Raw genomic sequence first — 17,166 nt, forward strand, 5'->3', positions numbered from 1 at the left:
TTTCACTACTTCCTTCTTTAGCCTCTGCCACACAAATGTGACTTAAGCTGGTGTTTACAGAGCACTTTGAGTACCTCAATGCACGGTGTGGTATCAGTACAAATAACACCTCATTGTATTTCTAAAATAGGAATGATCCAGACAGCATAGGAGAGAAAATAAACGGCATTTTTTTCTTACTGTTCTAGTTCATATGTATCTCATTACTCTGAATTTAACATTGCTTTCCATTCACCTTAATTACTGGTGTAAGTGCCACAACAGATGCCCTATTACATCAGTATGTGTTAAAAATGTGCAAGAAGGAATTTAATGCCATTTAGATGTGCTCTACTAGAAAAGAGTTGTGATGAAAGTTTTGCATTAATGTTGAATGTAAATGGGTTTTGGAAGGCCTTAGGATTTAGCTAGCAATCCCTCCCTAGATCTAACTTTCTTATTTGCCCCTTCCATTTTGGTATCTCTATCTAACATTATCTAGGCCTGCATAATACTTCTATTTGCACTTTAGGATTTAAAATAACAGTAGGATAGTGCAATTGCTTAGCAGGAATTCAGGCCTTGCATTTTGTGATAGTACAAAAAGGAACTGTGTTGGGAATAAAAAGAAGCCTAGCAATATTGTAGCATAAAAATATACATTATTTTTTATATTCAATGTGTAAAAAAATCAAGAGTGGTACCTAAAGCATTGTGACATCTAAGACAGGCCAAAATGTATTGGGTTCTACATGCCTCCAGAAAGTAAAACTAAATGGTTAATCTTATAATTAATTTAAAGATATCCCTTCTTAATGATTTTAATATATAATGGAATTCAGGTTTTTTTACTATGTAATTATTTAGTGATGTAACATTTGATTCAAATCAGGCCCTTAGTCCTGTGATTCTTACTCATGCCTGGACAGTCTCACTGAATTCAAAGACACATTCTTTTTTCTTCCTCTAGAGTCACTGAGGATTATAGAACTGAAAGAATTAAAATATTTAGCTCAGAGGCATATGTGACTGTATAGATATTCTACTATGTCTGGAATTTGTATGGCAGAACTGACTTATGCTCTAAATCAGTCAACCCACTTTACCAAAATAGACTAATGAGAAGACTGATCTGACAGTAGATTTGAGCATTTCAATTATTTGCCAGTTGCTTATTTTCTTAAGTAACTTGTTGTTGAAGCACAGTCAGGACTAATGAGGAAAGGGAAAATTTAATTAATACATGGTGAATGCATCTAATTGTCCTAATTTTTCTGTTTTAGAACAAATTACTATAAATTTGCATAACATTTTTTTTTTAATTTCAGATTGAAAAGGGGAAAAATAAAAATAGCATGAATAACTGCTAAAGGAGATGCTAATTTGAATCAGTGCATGGTTAACAGTCTGTTGACCAATTTAGAGAAGAATAATGGTAAAAATCAAGGTTAGCTATAAATCCAATGAAGACAGACTCTTACCCTTATGTAAGCACTGCTGGCACAAAGCAACCCTAAAGCTGATGTACCCAGAGATGGAAGGAGCATCCTGCTTCAATATGCCTTGTTATTCCAATTGATTCATATCAGTTTAGCAATAACAAAGCATTACTTAGAGCTGATATCAGGTGTCCTGGGGGGCTGGGCAAGATAATTCTTGGGAAAAACTGAGCAAGTCTTTTCTTCTTAATGAATGATGTTTTGTCTTGCCCTGTGTTCATGTAACACTCAGCATTATGAGATACTAATTTTGAGCAGGTCTCTGCCTGCTACCATAACAGAGTGAAGAATAGGTGTAATAATAATAATTACAGCAATAACATTCAAAAAATTATTCTAGATTTGGGGTTGTTTATTTGTTTCTGAGTTAAACATGATAAATCCTTCACAAATATTTACAGGAGCTTCTCATACCTCAGGACTGTCAGAGAGCCCTTGTTTTTCTGGAGTTCCTCATGGGAAAAGTCATCATGTAACAATCTTTGAATAGAAATTGTTCAGCTGACCTTTCTCACAAGTGAATTGCAAATCACTGTATTACAAAGAGCAATTCAGCTCCTGATCAAAATGAAGCTAACTCAGCAGATAATTCTTTCCTGGGAATGTATGTGAGTTTTGAAAACAGGTTAACACCCTTACATCAGTACGAGTTTGTGGAGTTGATTTCTGTGAAACATATGATTTCCTGATTCAGGTGTGAGGCATAGTCTTCATTACCACATCCATTGCCAGAATTTTTTAAAAAAGGTCATTGCATCAGTGCTCATGTTTTTTACCACAGTCAGTTTAGTAAAAATGAAACCAGTGTCCATATATGGTAAAGCAGCCTGGTGCTCATGGCATCTACAGCACAATGTAATCAGGCTGCCCTGCATGTGCTCTTTGAAATATTTCTCAGTAGGATCATCCGCATAACTGAGTACAGATGTTCCCGGAGGATCTCCTGCATGTAAACTTACATATTGAACCTAAGTTGAATGTACAAGCTTATGCAAGCTTTAGACACAATTTCTGCTCCTATAGTTTTGTGTCCCAAGCATTATTCCCTCACCACAAAAGTTCCCTCTCTACAACTGCCTGGAGGGAGGTTGGAGACAGGTGAGGGTCGACCTTTTCTCCCAGGCAAAGGACATAGCCTCAAGCTGTGCCAGGGGAGGTTCAGGTTGGACACCAGGAAAAAGTTCTTTATAGAGAGGGTCATTAAACATTGGAATGGACTGCTCACGGAGGAGGTTGGGTCACCATCATTGGAGGTGTTCAAGAAATGTCTGAACATGGTACTTAGTGCTGTGGTTTAGTTGTCACTGTGGTGATCAGTCAAAGGTTGGACTCAATCTTACAGGTCTTTTCCCATCTTCATGTCCTGAGATTCTGTTTGCACAAGTTAAAAGAAGATAGTCCCAGAAAACACAGGCTTGTGGAGAGAATTCTGGGTCCTGGATTCCAAACACAGCTGGGCATCAGCTGGAAAACTACAATAAGATTATTGTTTATTTTAAAACTAAAAATTATAGAGAGATATACTTTCCTCTTATTAAGAGAGAACTTAAACTGATCACAGAATACATTAAAGAAAATCCTTCCAATTTATATTTTCTCATGACCAGTGAGTTCGCTAATGAAAATTTGGAAGGGTGGAAGTAATTCCTGGTGACAAAGCCACGTCCTCCAGCAGGGCCATCTATGCAGTAGGAGAAATGAGGTGAAATTCCTGGAGTTTCAACTGACCTTGTCTGTAAGACACAGAATTACTTCTCGACTTGGGATTCCATGTCAATCCATATCCCAATTTGGGATCACAGTTTACACTGATGAAACCCAGGAGTAACAACTTTTGCAAACGTTGAATTCGAGAACGCTTAATATAAAGGGCGTGTTCCTGTTACTGTCCTATGCAGTGGCCAGGGGCCCTCCCAGAGAAGTACGGACGCGGATGCCTGAGGGGCGGAGTGGAAATCGGAAGCCATGGCAGACACTGATCACAGCCAGGTACAAATCCCAGCAGTGCCAGCTGAGTTACCTTCACAAAGCATGACCGAGAGGGACCTTTCGTTGCTGTTTTTGGTGGGGCAGCACGGACGCGAGCCCCCGGCTGTGGCCCCCTAGCGCAGAGCCGCTGATGCCCCGGAGGCTGCGGAGCCTCGGAGCGCCCCGGGCGGTGACTCTGTCCCCTCCGGCACCGCGGCACCCGGCCGCTCCCGCCCTCCTCCCGGCCGCCGCGGGCGCTCGATGGCTCCGGGCCCGATTGCACAGTCCTGAGCACCGGAGTCGCCCTCACTCTCCTCCTCCCTTTCCTCCCCCCTCGCCGGCGGCGGGCGGCGGCAGCTCGGCAAGGAGCCGGCGCCCCGCCGCGCTGCAGGAGGGCGGGCGGACGGGGCCGAGCCCGCGGCGCGGCGCGGGAGCGCTGCGGCCGGCAGGTACCGCGGGCGGGGGGGGCCGGGGCGGCGGGGCCGGGCGCAGCCGGGGCTCCTGCGGGGCTGTGCTTGCCCGAGGCCTGCGCCCGAAAAGTGCTGGATCACGCCCGGAGCCACCAGGTGGGTCGGTGGGTGTCACACACGCGGCCAGCTCCAAAGCCGGCGGCCGGGCGGCTCCCGGGCTCCTGCAGCCCAGCCCAGCCCGTGCCGCCGCGTCCCGCTCCCCGGGGCTGCGGGCAGCTCTCAGCCCCGGCAGGGAAGGGAGGGCAGGGGGCGAAGGCGGGCGCCGCCCGGGTGTCACGGGGAGCGGCGGCGGGGCGGCCGTGCCGCCAGGCTCAGGGTGGGCGAGCGGGGATGCTCGCCCGGTGCGGGGCAGTACGGATCCTGAGGCTCGGGCAGGGCTTTGGCATCCGCTCGCACCGAGGTTCCATGATTTTGGGGTCTGGTTTTGTATTTTCTTATAAACATTGGTAATTCAGAATATTTTGGGAGGGGTAGCAATATTGGAAATTCTGATATCCGGAAATGTTATCGTAAGTTTTTGCAGTTTGAATTCCTGGTTGTCTGGATAGGACAACGGCTAAGTTTACACCATATAACTGGTAAGGACCTTGCACAGGGATGTAAAATGTATAAAGTTACATTCGTGTTGACATTTTTGAATGTGGGAAAGAGTAATAGGTGTGGTAAGTTTAGTTAAGTGTAAAGTTTATTGAAATACGGGTGGAAGGATGATAGAAGATGAGGAAGGCAGATAAAAGTGGAGTTCAGCTTTGTGTTTCTATAAGTGAAATTTGATATCCTTTGAAATTTGGATTCATTAATTGTAGTGATTCTTTGAGTTTGAGGTTTGATTTAGTAGGATTAGGTGTTTGCAGTTGTGCCCATGAACTGTACATGTATTTTAGTCTCACATTCCAGAAATATTTTCCCTGTCTTCAGAAATAGTCAAGCTACATTGTATGCTTTAGTGTTTTGCTACAGGGTATGTAAGTCTCAATCCATGTATGGAATAACAATTGAGACACAGAAGATAGGTTACTTCTGGTTGTGTGATGAATGGAGCTTGGGTTTCTTTTCCTGATGGTTTCACACAATGAAAAGGAGGAGTTGGGGGGAGGAAGCCAGTTTACTGTTACAGTAAGTGTAGCCATACATTCAAAACTTGTGCTTGATTATTGAATATAGGATTGTTTTTGTAGTCAGGAAAATATCTGACTTACTGACTAGTTAATGATGTTGTGTGCAAACACATCAAAAACTTTATTAATCGATGCAGGATGATCTTCTGTTTTAAGATTCAGAACACCCTACCGAGGCAGGAGATTAGAAACACCTTCTCACAGAAATATTTTCAGAATGCAGGATGTTTCTTCTATTCATCTTTTACCTATATTTACTGGGTTCAGGTAGCAGAACCTTTAAAAAGACACACAGTGTATCTTTAGCTACACTGCACACTGAAAAGGTTTTAAACCTCTCTAGGCAGTTACATTTTTGAGCTGTTTTGGAGTTTCTTTGGGGAACAGCCACATAAAATACTTAGAGAATGAACCATTGCAGTGAGGTATGTCAGTGGTTTGTGCCCGGGTAGTGTTCTCTGATCTGCCAAACAAGTCTCCTGCAGAGTTTGCATCTGTGAGGGCTTCTCCTGCTGCTGCTAAATTTCCGTGTTGGTTTTTCAGTGCAGTTGAAATCTAATAATAGTAAAAGCTATAGTGATTTTCAGGAAAAATAAGTATCCTTTTCTGGGATTTCAGTATATATTCAATAAAAATTCCCTGTGGCTTAATTTAATGCTAAGCTAGACTGGATTCAGCATTTACCTTAACAGAGATTGGTGGCTAAAATCAACCTACTTTTTGGATAATCCATATACATATATATCACCTACTGTAAGTCAGTTTAACATTTTAACAAGTGATTTCATTTCCTGAAACTTCTGTCATTGTGATAAAAAAAATCAAAAACAAGCAAACAACAAACCCCACCCTGTCAGCATACTTAGTTTGGTATATGTTGTCTATATTAGATACATAAGATTTTCTACAACATTCTCAGGACTAAAGCTATTTTCATACATATATTGAAATTGGTATATATTATTGTCAGCAGATGGATGTTTATAATTCTGTGGTGTTGATGCATTTGCCTTGCTATCACACCAGGTTTTTAATCTGCAAAGAAATAAACACGAAGAATCCTATGCATTTTTATTCAGACTTAAAACTAGTTATAAGTAGCTTTTTGAAGTTTACTTAGTCTAGTTTTGGGGAAAAAGAAAATGCTTTAAATTAACCTTGTCAGTATCAGATATGATACCCTTTTTCTGATTATTAGAAGCATTGGTTAATTTTTGGTATGTAATTTGCCCAGTTGACTGCAAACAAAATAATGTTCTGAGGTCCCTATAATGGAACCAAGTTTATCTTTTGACTGTAACTTTCAGAAATGAACCTGAATAATACTCAAGAGTTGTGAGGGCCAGGGAGGTCAGAGTATGCCAGTAGTGCCCACTGTGGAGCTCAGGAAATGGTTGTTTATATTTCTCAGTTACTGAATGTTGCTGTTTCTTGGTTTTCTGGAATAATTCTTCTCACGTGGAGATAAAAATTAAAGTGATAATAAGAAACATGAAAGCAAAGTGTATGTACTTTTTAATACTATGAATTAATATATTTAAATTGTTTTTTCAAAATGTCTTTAATATTTTGCATTGCTAAAACAGCTATTGCATTTTCAGGCACTTTGTTCAGGGTATTTTTCTCAAATTATGTCAAGCTTTGTCCTCAAAACTTCACAGAAATCATTCAGCATTCCTAGAAGACATTGTCTTGTTGTTTCTTTCACACTTCAGCAAATGTATATTGTGTTGTAGTTCTTATCAATGTCACTGTTATGTGTGAGGATTGTGGGTGGTCACATTCTTTGAGTGAATAGTTTTAAAACCAGGAAGCTCAGAGCAAGAATTCTCGTAGATTTCACTTAGCTCTTTGTTGCCTTTAAGGTTTATTGCTCTTTCAGATACAGGGTAATTCCTCCAAAACTTGGAAATCAGTAACATTTGATAAGCATTTTGGTAGGAAAACCAGTCATTTGGAACTGTTCCTGAGGGAGTAAACATGTACTTTGTGTGAGCATCATGGTTCACAAAACATCAAAATACAAACCCCTTTGTTTTGCAACACAAATGGAAGTAGCTGAGAAGTTAACAAGAATTCTGTTTGGGCTGCATGATATTTGTCCTTTAGTACAGCCTGAAATGCTGTGGGAACACTGCAAGACCTGCATATGTGGAGGATACAATATATGGAGAAGCACTTGGATTGTATCTTTAACAGGTTCCTGTGTAAATGCTACCAAGTTTTCAGTGAAAGAATAGACACATAGCATTCCTGTGGCAAATTTCTTCATCCAGAGCACTATTAAGAGGAAAGACTGAAAGAAAAGTATCTTGTTTCAACATCTATGATTTCAGAGTCATATTTCTAAACAGGATAGTTGCATACAAAAATATAATGTAAGGGGAAGTTGTCCTAGTCTGAAATCTTCAGCAATAACTAGAGGAAGTGGCTGTGCTATCATCTGTTATTTTTTGTTGCTCATAATCAGACAGATTCTTAATTGCTTTTTGCTGTTTGGGATAAGCAATGTGTGATGCAAATGTGTATATATGTTTATTTAAAGAGGATATGTGAGGGAAACTGAGCCCCACTGTTGCATAGAATATACAATAAAACATTGGAGTATTCAACCGTGAGATTTGTTTGCTGTGTTTTTCACATGCTAATGCACTCAAAATTTGATATTAGGAGTTATAGTTCTGCTTGATTTAAGGGCCTTAAAATTTTGGACCTTCTCTGTGGCCTGGTATTCTTTTCCATGTGCTCTGAGCTGTAGTCTTGTGATGACTTTCTCTTGTGGCTTCTTCTTGCAAACTGCTGTCAAAACGTCACTGTTGGTCCCATCTTTTCTGTGCCTGGCTTTAAATTTCTCTACTGCTGCCCAATGTAACGTAACACTACAAAATACCTGGCATTTTTATGGTTCTGTATTAATTTTGGATGAAAAACATTTGTCAGTTCGATGCCAAGGATAATTTGGCTCAAATTGATGAGACCAATCAGTGACAAATTCCAGTATGTGTGTGTATGCATTGAAAGATTGGGCTCTGGTTTCATAAATTGTTCTTAAACCTCTTCACGAAGTATTTCATCAGTCAAACAGTGTTTCTGCTAAAGAAACAGTCTTCAGGGGAGTTAACTTTCTCTTTGTCTCTTCCTCACCTCTCATCTTGTCTTGGTGCTCAAATTTTCTACATCTGATGGTATGTTTCTTTGAACATGCATACAAGAAAGCAGTAAAAGTGCACATGAAATTCCCAGCTTCTTTTTTTCTTTCTTTTTTTTTTTTGGTTGACTGAATGGGTGAGAGTGATAAGCACTACTGAACGTCAAATATGTACAGAGGGGTCACTGTTATGTTGGGACCAGCAGTTACGTGCTCTTGCTCAATGTAACTGTGGAGAAAAAATTTAAAGCTTGTGTATATAGAAAAAAGGTACAAGTTGGCTGAATGATGGGGATCCTGCCACACAAAGGATGTGGAAGTACTGATTCACTTACACTGATTCTTTTATTTAGCTTTGCCTTCTCTAACTGAAGATTTTGAGGCAGACTTTGCTGGTGTGAGTTAGTTGAGAATAGTTTCTCGAAGTCAGTAAGTAAACAAAGGCTCCTTGGTTTCCATTATTTATCAACATATTTATCTATTGAATATTCCCACTCTATTATATTTCCAGTGTCTAAACTCCAAACTCATTTAAGCTGAAATTTTAGGTCTTTTAGTCCTTATGATATTACTGAGATCCTGTAATTGTTGCTTATTTAAATCAGATTATTTCAGTGTGTGCTATAAATTTCCTGGGCCATCATGTCTCCCATTTGAAGTTGCTGGAGTTTGAACCTGCACTTTTTGCCTTCTCCAGACGTGGGTGCCTCTTTATTTTTGCCTACTAGCATAAACAGTACACTGTAACTATTGGATTTTGGTCCATGTTTCATTCATTAGTAGCTGCATTTGGCTGGTGCTTTAAGGTCTTTCCGCCCAGCTGGCAAAGACCATCATACTCAGTTTCTCCTGTCAGAAGTAAGTCCAAGGGAGCTGGGCAGGAGTTGTGTTTATGTTTGGAAGGCAGTGAACAGGTCCCTGCGAGGGTGTGACAAAGGTTTGGGCATCGATGTCTCCGTGCAGTCAGCTCAGATGCGCTGCTAACGATCATCCCATTAAACTTTTAAACAGTGCTGCAGGAGTAACATTGATCTCAGCTGTTAATGGCTGGAATTGAACGTGTCGGGCTGGGAGGCTTGCTCTTAAACGTATTGGTTCACTTGTTAGGCAGATGATAATGAATCTTGCTTTCTGAAGAAAAGAACCTGAATTTGAAGTCAGTTAAAATACCACTGCGGTGCAGTGAGGGTCATGTTGAAGCTAGCGAATGTGCTTCAGCTCTGTTTTTCAGCAGTGGGATGGTTATGGCATCGATTGTGTAGTCAGCCCAATGGCTGCTGTTATGAAAACACTGGTTGTTATTATTACTGGTCATTTTTAATCTTAATCATGACTCTTATTAATTGTATTTTTTTTACTGTTACTAATTACTGTCAATGAGTAACAGCAGTAGTTTCTTAAAGGAATGCTATGCACTGTGTCTCTGCTAGATTAGTCATTGGTACAAAATTGAATCCACATGTTTATTATCTTATATCAGATTTTTTGCAGAATTATGTTAATACTTTTGAAATTAGAAATATATGAATAATTATTAAGGTAAGCTAAGTGGCACTTTATTTTCTTCACTACAAAGCAGGTATAAAGACTTAGACCCTCATCTGTATTGTGCATTAGATTCTCACCTGAGCCTCTTGCTCAGAGAACTGAGGCTGATCAGATTTCTGTTTGAGCAGCACTTGTTCCTGGCAAAGCGAGTCAAACTGGTGGATCAGAGATGAAATGTGAAAAATTTTAAAATAAAATAAATTTTTAAGTACAAACTTGGTCTGTGGGGTAGTTTCCATTACTTGTGTCGCTCTTCACTGAAACAATGAGTCATAATTTGAAGGCTGATTTTTAGTGAGAGACCAGTTAGGAGTTTGCTTTATTGCAGATTACTTTTTTTTTGGTACTTCTTATTTTTTTGTGCATAAGCAAAATATGTCAAGAGTTGGAAGGAAGAGGAAGAGTGAAATTCATTAAGTTACTGTTATTGCTCATAGCTTTTTCATTGGTAATGTTACAGTTTTTACTTAGACTTCCATGTGAAAGATACACAGCAGTCTATGCTCTGCTTCCCTCATCTTTTGAAGCTTGAGGAGATTACCTAGCTTGGAATAAACTTGATCCAAATAATAGATCTATCTAGGTTTCTCTCTCTGTTATAACTTTATCATGGGTGGTCTGTTGGTTTTCATATTTGAAAGACAGTAGCTGAAGTTATCTACTCAGATCAGTCTTACCCTGGTTGAATCACCTTTTATTTAAAAACTACAGGTCCTTTTTTTCTCATTGAGGTTTGTCAGAAACTTCAACAATACAGTTGCTGTTGCCTTTTAATGCTTGATGCACCCTGTATTTCTTTCAATTTACAGGGTGGCATTCCATCTAGTGATTGCTCCAAGAGCTTTTCTGAGCTCTTTTCTGACCAGTCTTGAACAATTCTGCTTGTCAAATTGTCAATTGATAAATGAAAAAAAAATTAGTAAGTAGAAACAACTTCTGCCTTAGCCAATAAATCTTTGTGCCAGTTTTGTAGCATAATGTAAAATAAACTTAGCTCACAGGAAAAAAAAAACAGGAATTTTTGATTGATCTTTTCTTGTAGTACTGATGGGAAAATTGTTCTTGTAATTGCTTCAGTTACCTAAAAACAAAACCAAAAGAATGGTGTATCATGTTGGTTGGTAAATGAAGATTTTATCAGTCATGTATGACTTTTTATTTTGGTTGATGGCATAGCATACATCTCATTTAATTAAATTTCACTTTTTTTTCATATTGAGAAGTGTCAAAATTACACCACCAGGGGAAAAGCACTATCAAATAATTCAGCATTTCTAAATGTGGGTTTCTTGTAAATAAAGGTGCATCTTTACATGCTTAGGTTGTACTTCATTGATTTACTGGTGCTGACAATGGCCAAGCAGCTCCAGTTGCTGACAGAATGTTCTCTCTTTCCTGGTGCTTGACCAGCCCAGAGCATGGCTGTGCTATGCCTTCAATTAGAACAGAGTCTCACCCATGTCTGGACAGTGTGGCTTTGGGTTTGATGTTTTCTTCTCCTTAGAAATTGCCTGGAAACATCTTGTATACATAACAAGGACATATTTACTATTAATTGAATGCAGGTCATTCCTAAGTTCTGTGCTTGTGTTCAACTTTGCACTGTGAGCCCTGTGCCTTTTGCTTTGTTCTCTGCAAAACCAGTATGCTGCAGGAGAACTTCATGCCCTACATTCTTGCCCTGCTTCTCCTAAGTTTCTAGCCATGTGCCCTTCTTTTTATCATTACTTTTGAAACTTCATAAGTGTCCCTGGTGTGCAGGCTTACAGCTTTTTGAAAGGAAACTCAATAAGTGTTTGGAATAAGTTTTTTCATAGGGTAAGGAGTATGGTGCTTTCTATACAGGTTTGTGGAATTAAGGCTTGCTTGTTGATCAGCAGTGGAAAGATCAGGCCTGGGATTTTTGAATATTTTTTTCCTGTATGGACAGTTCTATTTCTACAAAACTAATCCTTGCATAGTAAGCAGTCAGCCTTTGTAAGTCAGTCCTAATAGTCTTTTTTTTTTTTGAGAAATAGTAGTGTTTCTGGTCATGTTAGCAGGCGTTCATTATAAAGATCAGCAATTGCACCAGAACATTTTTTCTTTCTTTAATTTAGGCCAAAACCAAATAAATTTATATTGGTTTTGCAAGTGTGTGCTTATACAATTGGAGTGTTTCATTTAGAAACAAGTTACAATAATAACTTGGGATAGTGTTGCTTAGGGCTTTGTGTTAGAAACCCCCAAGGGTGCAGGTTCTGCAGTTTCTCGATACTGGTCGCAGTGGCCAGTAGTCCTAACAGTGAAAATCTTTTTCTGTGTCAGGAGGTAAACTTCCTTGTTTTTATTATAAAGTAAAGAATATGTCTTCATCCTCTTGGTCACCTACCCTTTTGAAGGCTGTGAGGTCATCTTGAATCTTTTCTTCAGCAGGCTGAACACTGGTTTACCAGGCAGAAAGAAGTGTGGATTATTCTGATATGCACATGTGCTTTTTATTTGTTTTCAGCATCAGTCTTTTGAAGAGTGATTGAAAAGTGAATACTTTTAAAATAACATGCAAGCTGTATTTTATGTCCTACCAGAACAAGTTCAAGTTTAATGAGTTTTGAAAGGAAATGTTTTTGCCCATGAGTTCTACTACTAAAACTATATCTGGAGGCTAGGAGAATGGGTTGATAATCCTCATGTCATGTATTGATAGTATTGTACATTAATTTTTCAGAACAGTTGAATCACCTTTGGCAGTTCTGCTGATTGTTGGATAATATTTCTAGAAATTATTATAGTTATGATGCTGTTTAAACTAACTTTTTACTGGTTTAGAATTAAACTGAGTTAACAAAACAGAAATGAGAAAGGTGATTTTAGTAGTTAAATGAGCCCAGTTGTGTGGTGCATGTGGTGGGTCTGCCAATTTAAATGTAGCATATAAAGAGATAATAATATTCATCCAGTCTTTTTTGGTGAGCTATGATTTAATAAACATTGATGATATTGCAAGACTTCGGAATTCTTGTTTTCTGTAGAAACACTTGTATCTTATGTGCTTTCATTCCTAACATTGATCTTTGTATTAATTATTTTCATAGAAAATCGAGTTCTTAACATCCTTTATACAAAAGCTTGGAGTAGCAGAGAGACAGTTTTTACAATGAGGATAAATTATCTGCTAGGTAAGTTAAGTGCCAATGTCGGAGAACAAACTGATCTTTTCAGTTAGGGAAGACAATTGAGTTGTAATCCTGGGTATGTAAATTGGGTAAGTTGCTGTGGTGGTAGGTGGTTTAGATATGGTAGACATTAGAACAGGCCTTGGATGAGGGGAAAATGGAGCATTTGTGACTTAACATGTAATTTTCATGCTGAGCAGTGATGCAACTACACTTAATCCTGGTTTTTTTTTTTTTTGTATGTTTAAAAAAATGTGAGAGCTAAATTATGTGAGTGTTGTCGGAGTGAGATAACTGATAAATTGTGAACTTCTGTGTACCTAGGTGGACAAAATCTGTAGTGGTATAATGTGCTATGTATATTTAGATCTGCTTGCCATTTTATAGAGTGGTCCCATGTCAAGCCCCTTGGTATTTTAGGTAGACTTGAAGCTGAAGTTTTTAGATTTGAAGTTCATAATGATAAATTAAATATAACTAATTTTTTTTGTGAGTAAATTTTAATAAAAATGTGTAAAAAGTGGTAAAGGTAACCTTTGGCTCTGTGTTTGATGACATCCTGAGTACTGAATTATTTAGCAATGCTTTGTATTGCCTATCTACTATTTGAGGGATCACTTTACACTGTAATATTTTTGCTGCATAGAAAAAATTGTGTTCAGCAGTCTTAGTGACCTCTGAAAAGGATAACTTGCTTGGGAGTTTAAAATGTGGTTGACATTTTACCAGAATCTCCCTGACTGTTTTTATTTGTGAAGTCTACAGAATATTCTATTTTATATTTTGAGGTGATATTGGGGGGGGGGGGTGGGGGGGTGGGGGAAGATATCGTTAGAAGTTATTTTCCATCTTGGTTTTCTTATCAACAATGTGGAAATTCTCAAAATAGTCTGAGAGACATAAGTAAAATATAGCTTCTTTAGAACTTTGAGGTTTGAAACAATCTTTTCAGGTTTGTTTCTTTTTTCCCAAAAGAGATTATTAAAGGTTTGCTCAGCAGTGAAATTCTGGGGTCTTTTTATGCCTTGCTTGGTATTGAGAATGTCCAATAATATGTCAGCATTTATATTTGTGAATATAATTAACAGGGGTTTGTTAATTGTTGGTTGCAACTTTTGCTGCACTTTGTTCTTGATAACAAAATCATTACATTTGAGGTCAGTTGGTCATTACTTTTGGGTATATGATTAAGGACTAGAAAACCTCACTTCATGCAAAACAAGGTGAAGTAAAATCAGTCCTGATGTATTCAGATGTATATTTAACTTCAACTGGCATATTACATCAACACCATTATCTCATTTTCAAAAACATTTGGTATTACTAAGGACATCCAAATAACACTGCTGTAATTTCCTTTTTATATTAGGCTTTCTTTGCAAATTTTCATTTTACTAAGTCAAGCATTAATACTATATATTATGTGATGGTTGACTTTTTATTAACTTTTTTCCCTTTTTCCTGTTTAGATGTACAAACTTCTGATTTGCCAGATATTAATGAGTAATTTTGGTAGTTCGTTGGATTTTTTTTTCATTCCATGCTGTTGGGAGATCTGAGGAAAATTTCAAGGAATGGAGTTAGCTCACAGTTTGCTACTTAATGAAGAAGCATATAACCAGCTTGGTGAATTTCAAAAAGCAGAGTTCATTTTTGAATGGTTACAGTTTTTGGAAAAACTTTTACCAGTGACTAGCAGAGTAAGTGTAATAAGACTTGAGAATAAAAGCCTGTCTTTTTATTATTTTGTTTAAAATTAAAAAAGCAGCCTGCAATATTATTTGCCTCATGTCTTGTATGCACAAGGAGTAAAAGTATATTTAGTGTTAGCAGCAGCTTTCTAAATGTTATGAGTTCTTGGTCACAACCCTTCTAGTGACAGAGCCACTTGTCCAATGAAAGGAATTTTAATTATTTTTAACTCCTATTCTTACTGCAAGATTTTGCAGCCCCATTATGAAAAATGTTAGTAATGTTTCCACCTAGTGTTGCACATAAGCAGGAATGTAAGATCTTTCTATTTGTTGGTTTTTTTTTTTTTAAATTTTCCTAGTTAAATGATAAAATATCTGTTTCCAGCCAACTCTCCAATTGTTTGATTCACTGTTTAGTGTATATTAAGTAGGTTATGTAGACATGTGATAATAAACTAACCAACATAATGCTAATTTGTGATGGAAATACCTAAATGAAAAACAGTGCCAGGTTCTTTTTTTTTTTAAGAGTATTAAAAAATGTATGTAAGACTGGATAATTGTTTTAAGGGAAGTTCTTTCTTTTCTAATGCTCAAGCTCCTGAAAGTCATCTTCTTTTTTAAAAATTCTTCTTTGCTACTATATTTATTATATATATCTATGAATTCTTTTATTTTAAAGCAGACATTAAAAGAAAGGAAAGGCAACTTTGTTTGAGAAAGATTTAAGCATAGACATGCCACAGGGAAAATACACTTGAAACACTGCTAGCAATAATTTTGCTCTGAAAAAAGTATTGGGTTTTTTAAGAAGGATAAAATAGTCACATACTTTAAATGTGTTTTCTTTAAGTATAAAAATGCAATAAAATGTTCATTTTTAGTTCAGAATGTCATTATCAGAGTGCTAATAATGAAAAGTAAGGATAATCTGAATTAATCATCTGTAACTAACTTTTAAATGTAACTGAACTTTAACTGGTTACTGATTTTATTTCCAGGCTGATATAAGGGAAAATCAGAAGAAACTGGTTGAACAATTGACTTCTTTATTAAACAATTCACCAGGACCTCCTACCAGACGGCTTCTTGCCAAGAATTTAGCTGTACTTTATAGCATTGGAGACACTTTTTCTGTTTACCAAACAATTGACAAATGCAATGAACTCATTCGGAGCAAAGATGACTCACCGAGTTATCTGCCTACAAAACTGTAAGTGTGTTTTTACCCTCAACCTTCAGATCCGGTAATAACGAGATAGGTTTAAGTGGTGAGATTCATTTGAGTTCACTGCCACAAAATAGGTAATAAAACAAAGATTGGGCTGGTAGTCCATGTTGTATATGAGTATCAGGAACCAAAAGAGTAGAAGACACCTGATGGTCTCCAGCCGGACAATTGAAAATCAGGCTAGGGAGAATATCAACAATGGATAACAGAGTTACGAGAGGGCAGGTGAATTTTCCTTCAAATAGTTAGTAATAGTGCTTGAGAAGAGCAGTAAAACAGACAGTTGTGAAGCACAACTTCAGGTATAAAAGACAGTTGCTGAGTACTTTTCTTAATTCAGGTGGGAAACTGGATATAGTTAAAAACATCTGAAATGTTTGTAACTAAATGCCAAAAGCTTTACCAACAGAGCAGAGAAACATGAACTGCAACTTCAGAATATGAAGCCAAATTTTATGTGCAGAAATGTTATAAATAACCTTCTTTCCCAAAATTATGCACATCTCTCATTATAGTGAAGCAAATTAAAGATGAGATAGAAGGTAGTAAAGATAGATGAACATCCCTTTGCATTAATGATATGGTATTGAAAGCATAGCAGGATCTCTCTTCCTCCTTTACTTCGCATGCTAAACCTGTTTCTGACAATACAAGTAAAGATTCCTGAAAATAGATTTTTGCAATGAGTAAGTTGTATTTTCTTATATAATTTGTTTTGTTTCCTTCTTGTTCCAGTTGACCTCTTGTACAGTCTTTTGAGTTAGGAATAAATTTGCTATAAAGGATCTTAGTCTTGCAAAGTAAATTACTGCTGTAGTACATTTTTAACAATTATATCCATTAACATTAGGGTTGAGTTGTTGTGTGGGACAGAGTTTTGCAGGTCTTCCTGCTTCAACTGTGATATGCCACACTGGCAGAAGTGGGTGATGTCAGTACAGAAGAGAGTGATGTGGGAGGCCACTGGCAGTAAAGCAGAAATGGGAGAAAACCAAAGCCAGAATGAAGAGTAGTAGCTGGGGGAGAGGGAGAGAGGTAGCAGTGTACACCACCTGTTCCTGGGTATGTAAGCAGTGGTAAGAAGAGGAAGAAAGAGATGGAGAAAAGGGTAATTCTACAATATTATTTTCTTCAAAAAAGTTTTGGTAAAGGGATTTCTGGTAGAACCAACATGGAGACAACAGGCTACAGAAAATAATTGGAACTACAGAACTGTGTGTTGAGTAAAATCTTTCAACTTAGGTTGCAAATATATTAATTGCTTGGTGTTCAGTGTAGAAAAATTGCTTTTTTTTTGTTTTGTTTTGATCGTGATTAAAGCGTTGTCTTTGCCATCTGTCCATATTTAGCATGCAT

At 37.8% G+C, this 17,166-nt stretch overlaps 2 protein-coding genes across 12 annotated transcripts in view; one reads left to right on the forward strand and one right to left on the reverse strand.

Moving 5' to 3' along the window:
• Positions 1 to 17,166, reverse strand: part of NUBPL (NUBP iron-sulfur cluster assembly factor, mitochondrial) — a 284,585-nt gene that overhangs the window by 104,974 nt on the left and 162,445 nt on the right. The gene's annotated exons all lie outside the window — the stretch shown is intronic.
• HEATR5A (HEAT repeat containing 5A) overlaps positions 3,359 to 17,166 on the forward strand; it is a 64,197-nt gene continuing 50,389 nt past the window's right edge. For 5 of the 11 annotated variants that reach the window (XM_077784040.1, XM_077784041.1, XM_077784045.1 and 2 more), the window contains exons 1-3: positions 10,732 to 12,888; positions 14,355 to 14,585; positions 15,581 to 15,792. In XM_077784040.1, the coding sequence (XP_077640166.1) occupies positions 14,460 to 14,585; positions 15,581 to 15,792 (338 nt within the window). In that variant the 5' untranslated portion in view covers positions 10,732 to 12,888; positions 14,355 to 14,459. The other 6 variants (XM_021539356.2, XM_021539354.2, XM_021539353.2 and 3 more) reach the window with 6 other exon arrangements.

This window comes from Lonchura striata, chromosome 6 (assembly GCF_046129695.1).
Source record: "Lonchura striata isolate bLonStr1 chromosome 6, bLonStr1.mat, whole genome shotgun sequence".
Lineage (NCBI taxonomy): Eukaryota > Metazoa > Chordata > Aves > Passeriformes > Estrildidae > Lonchura > Lonchura striata.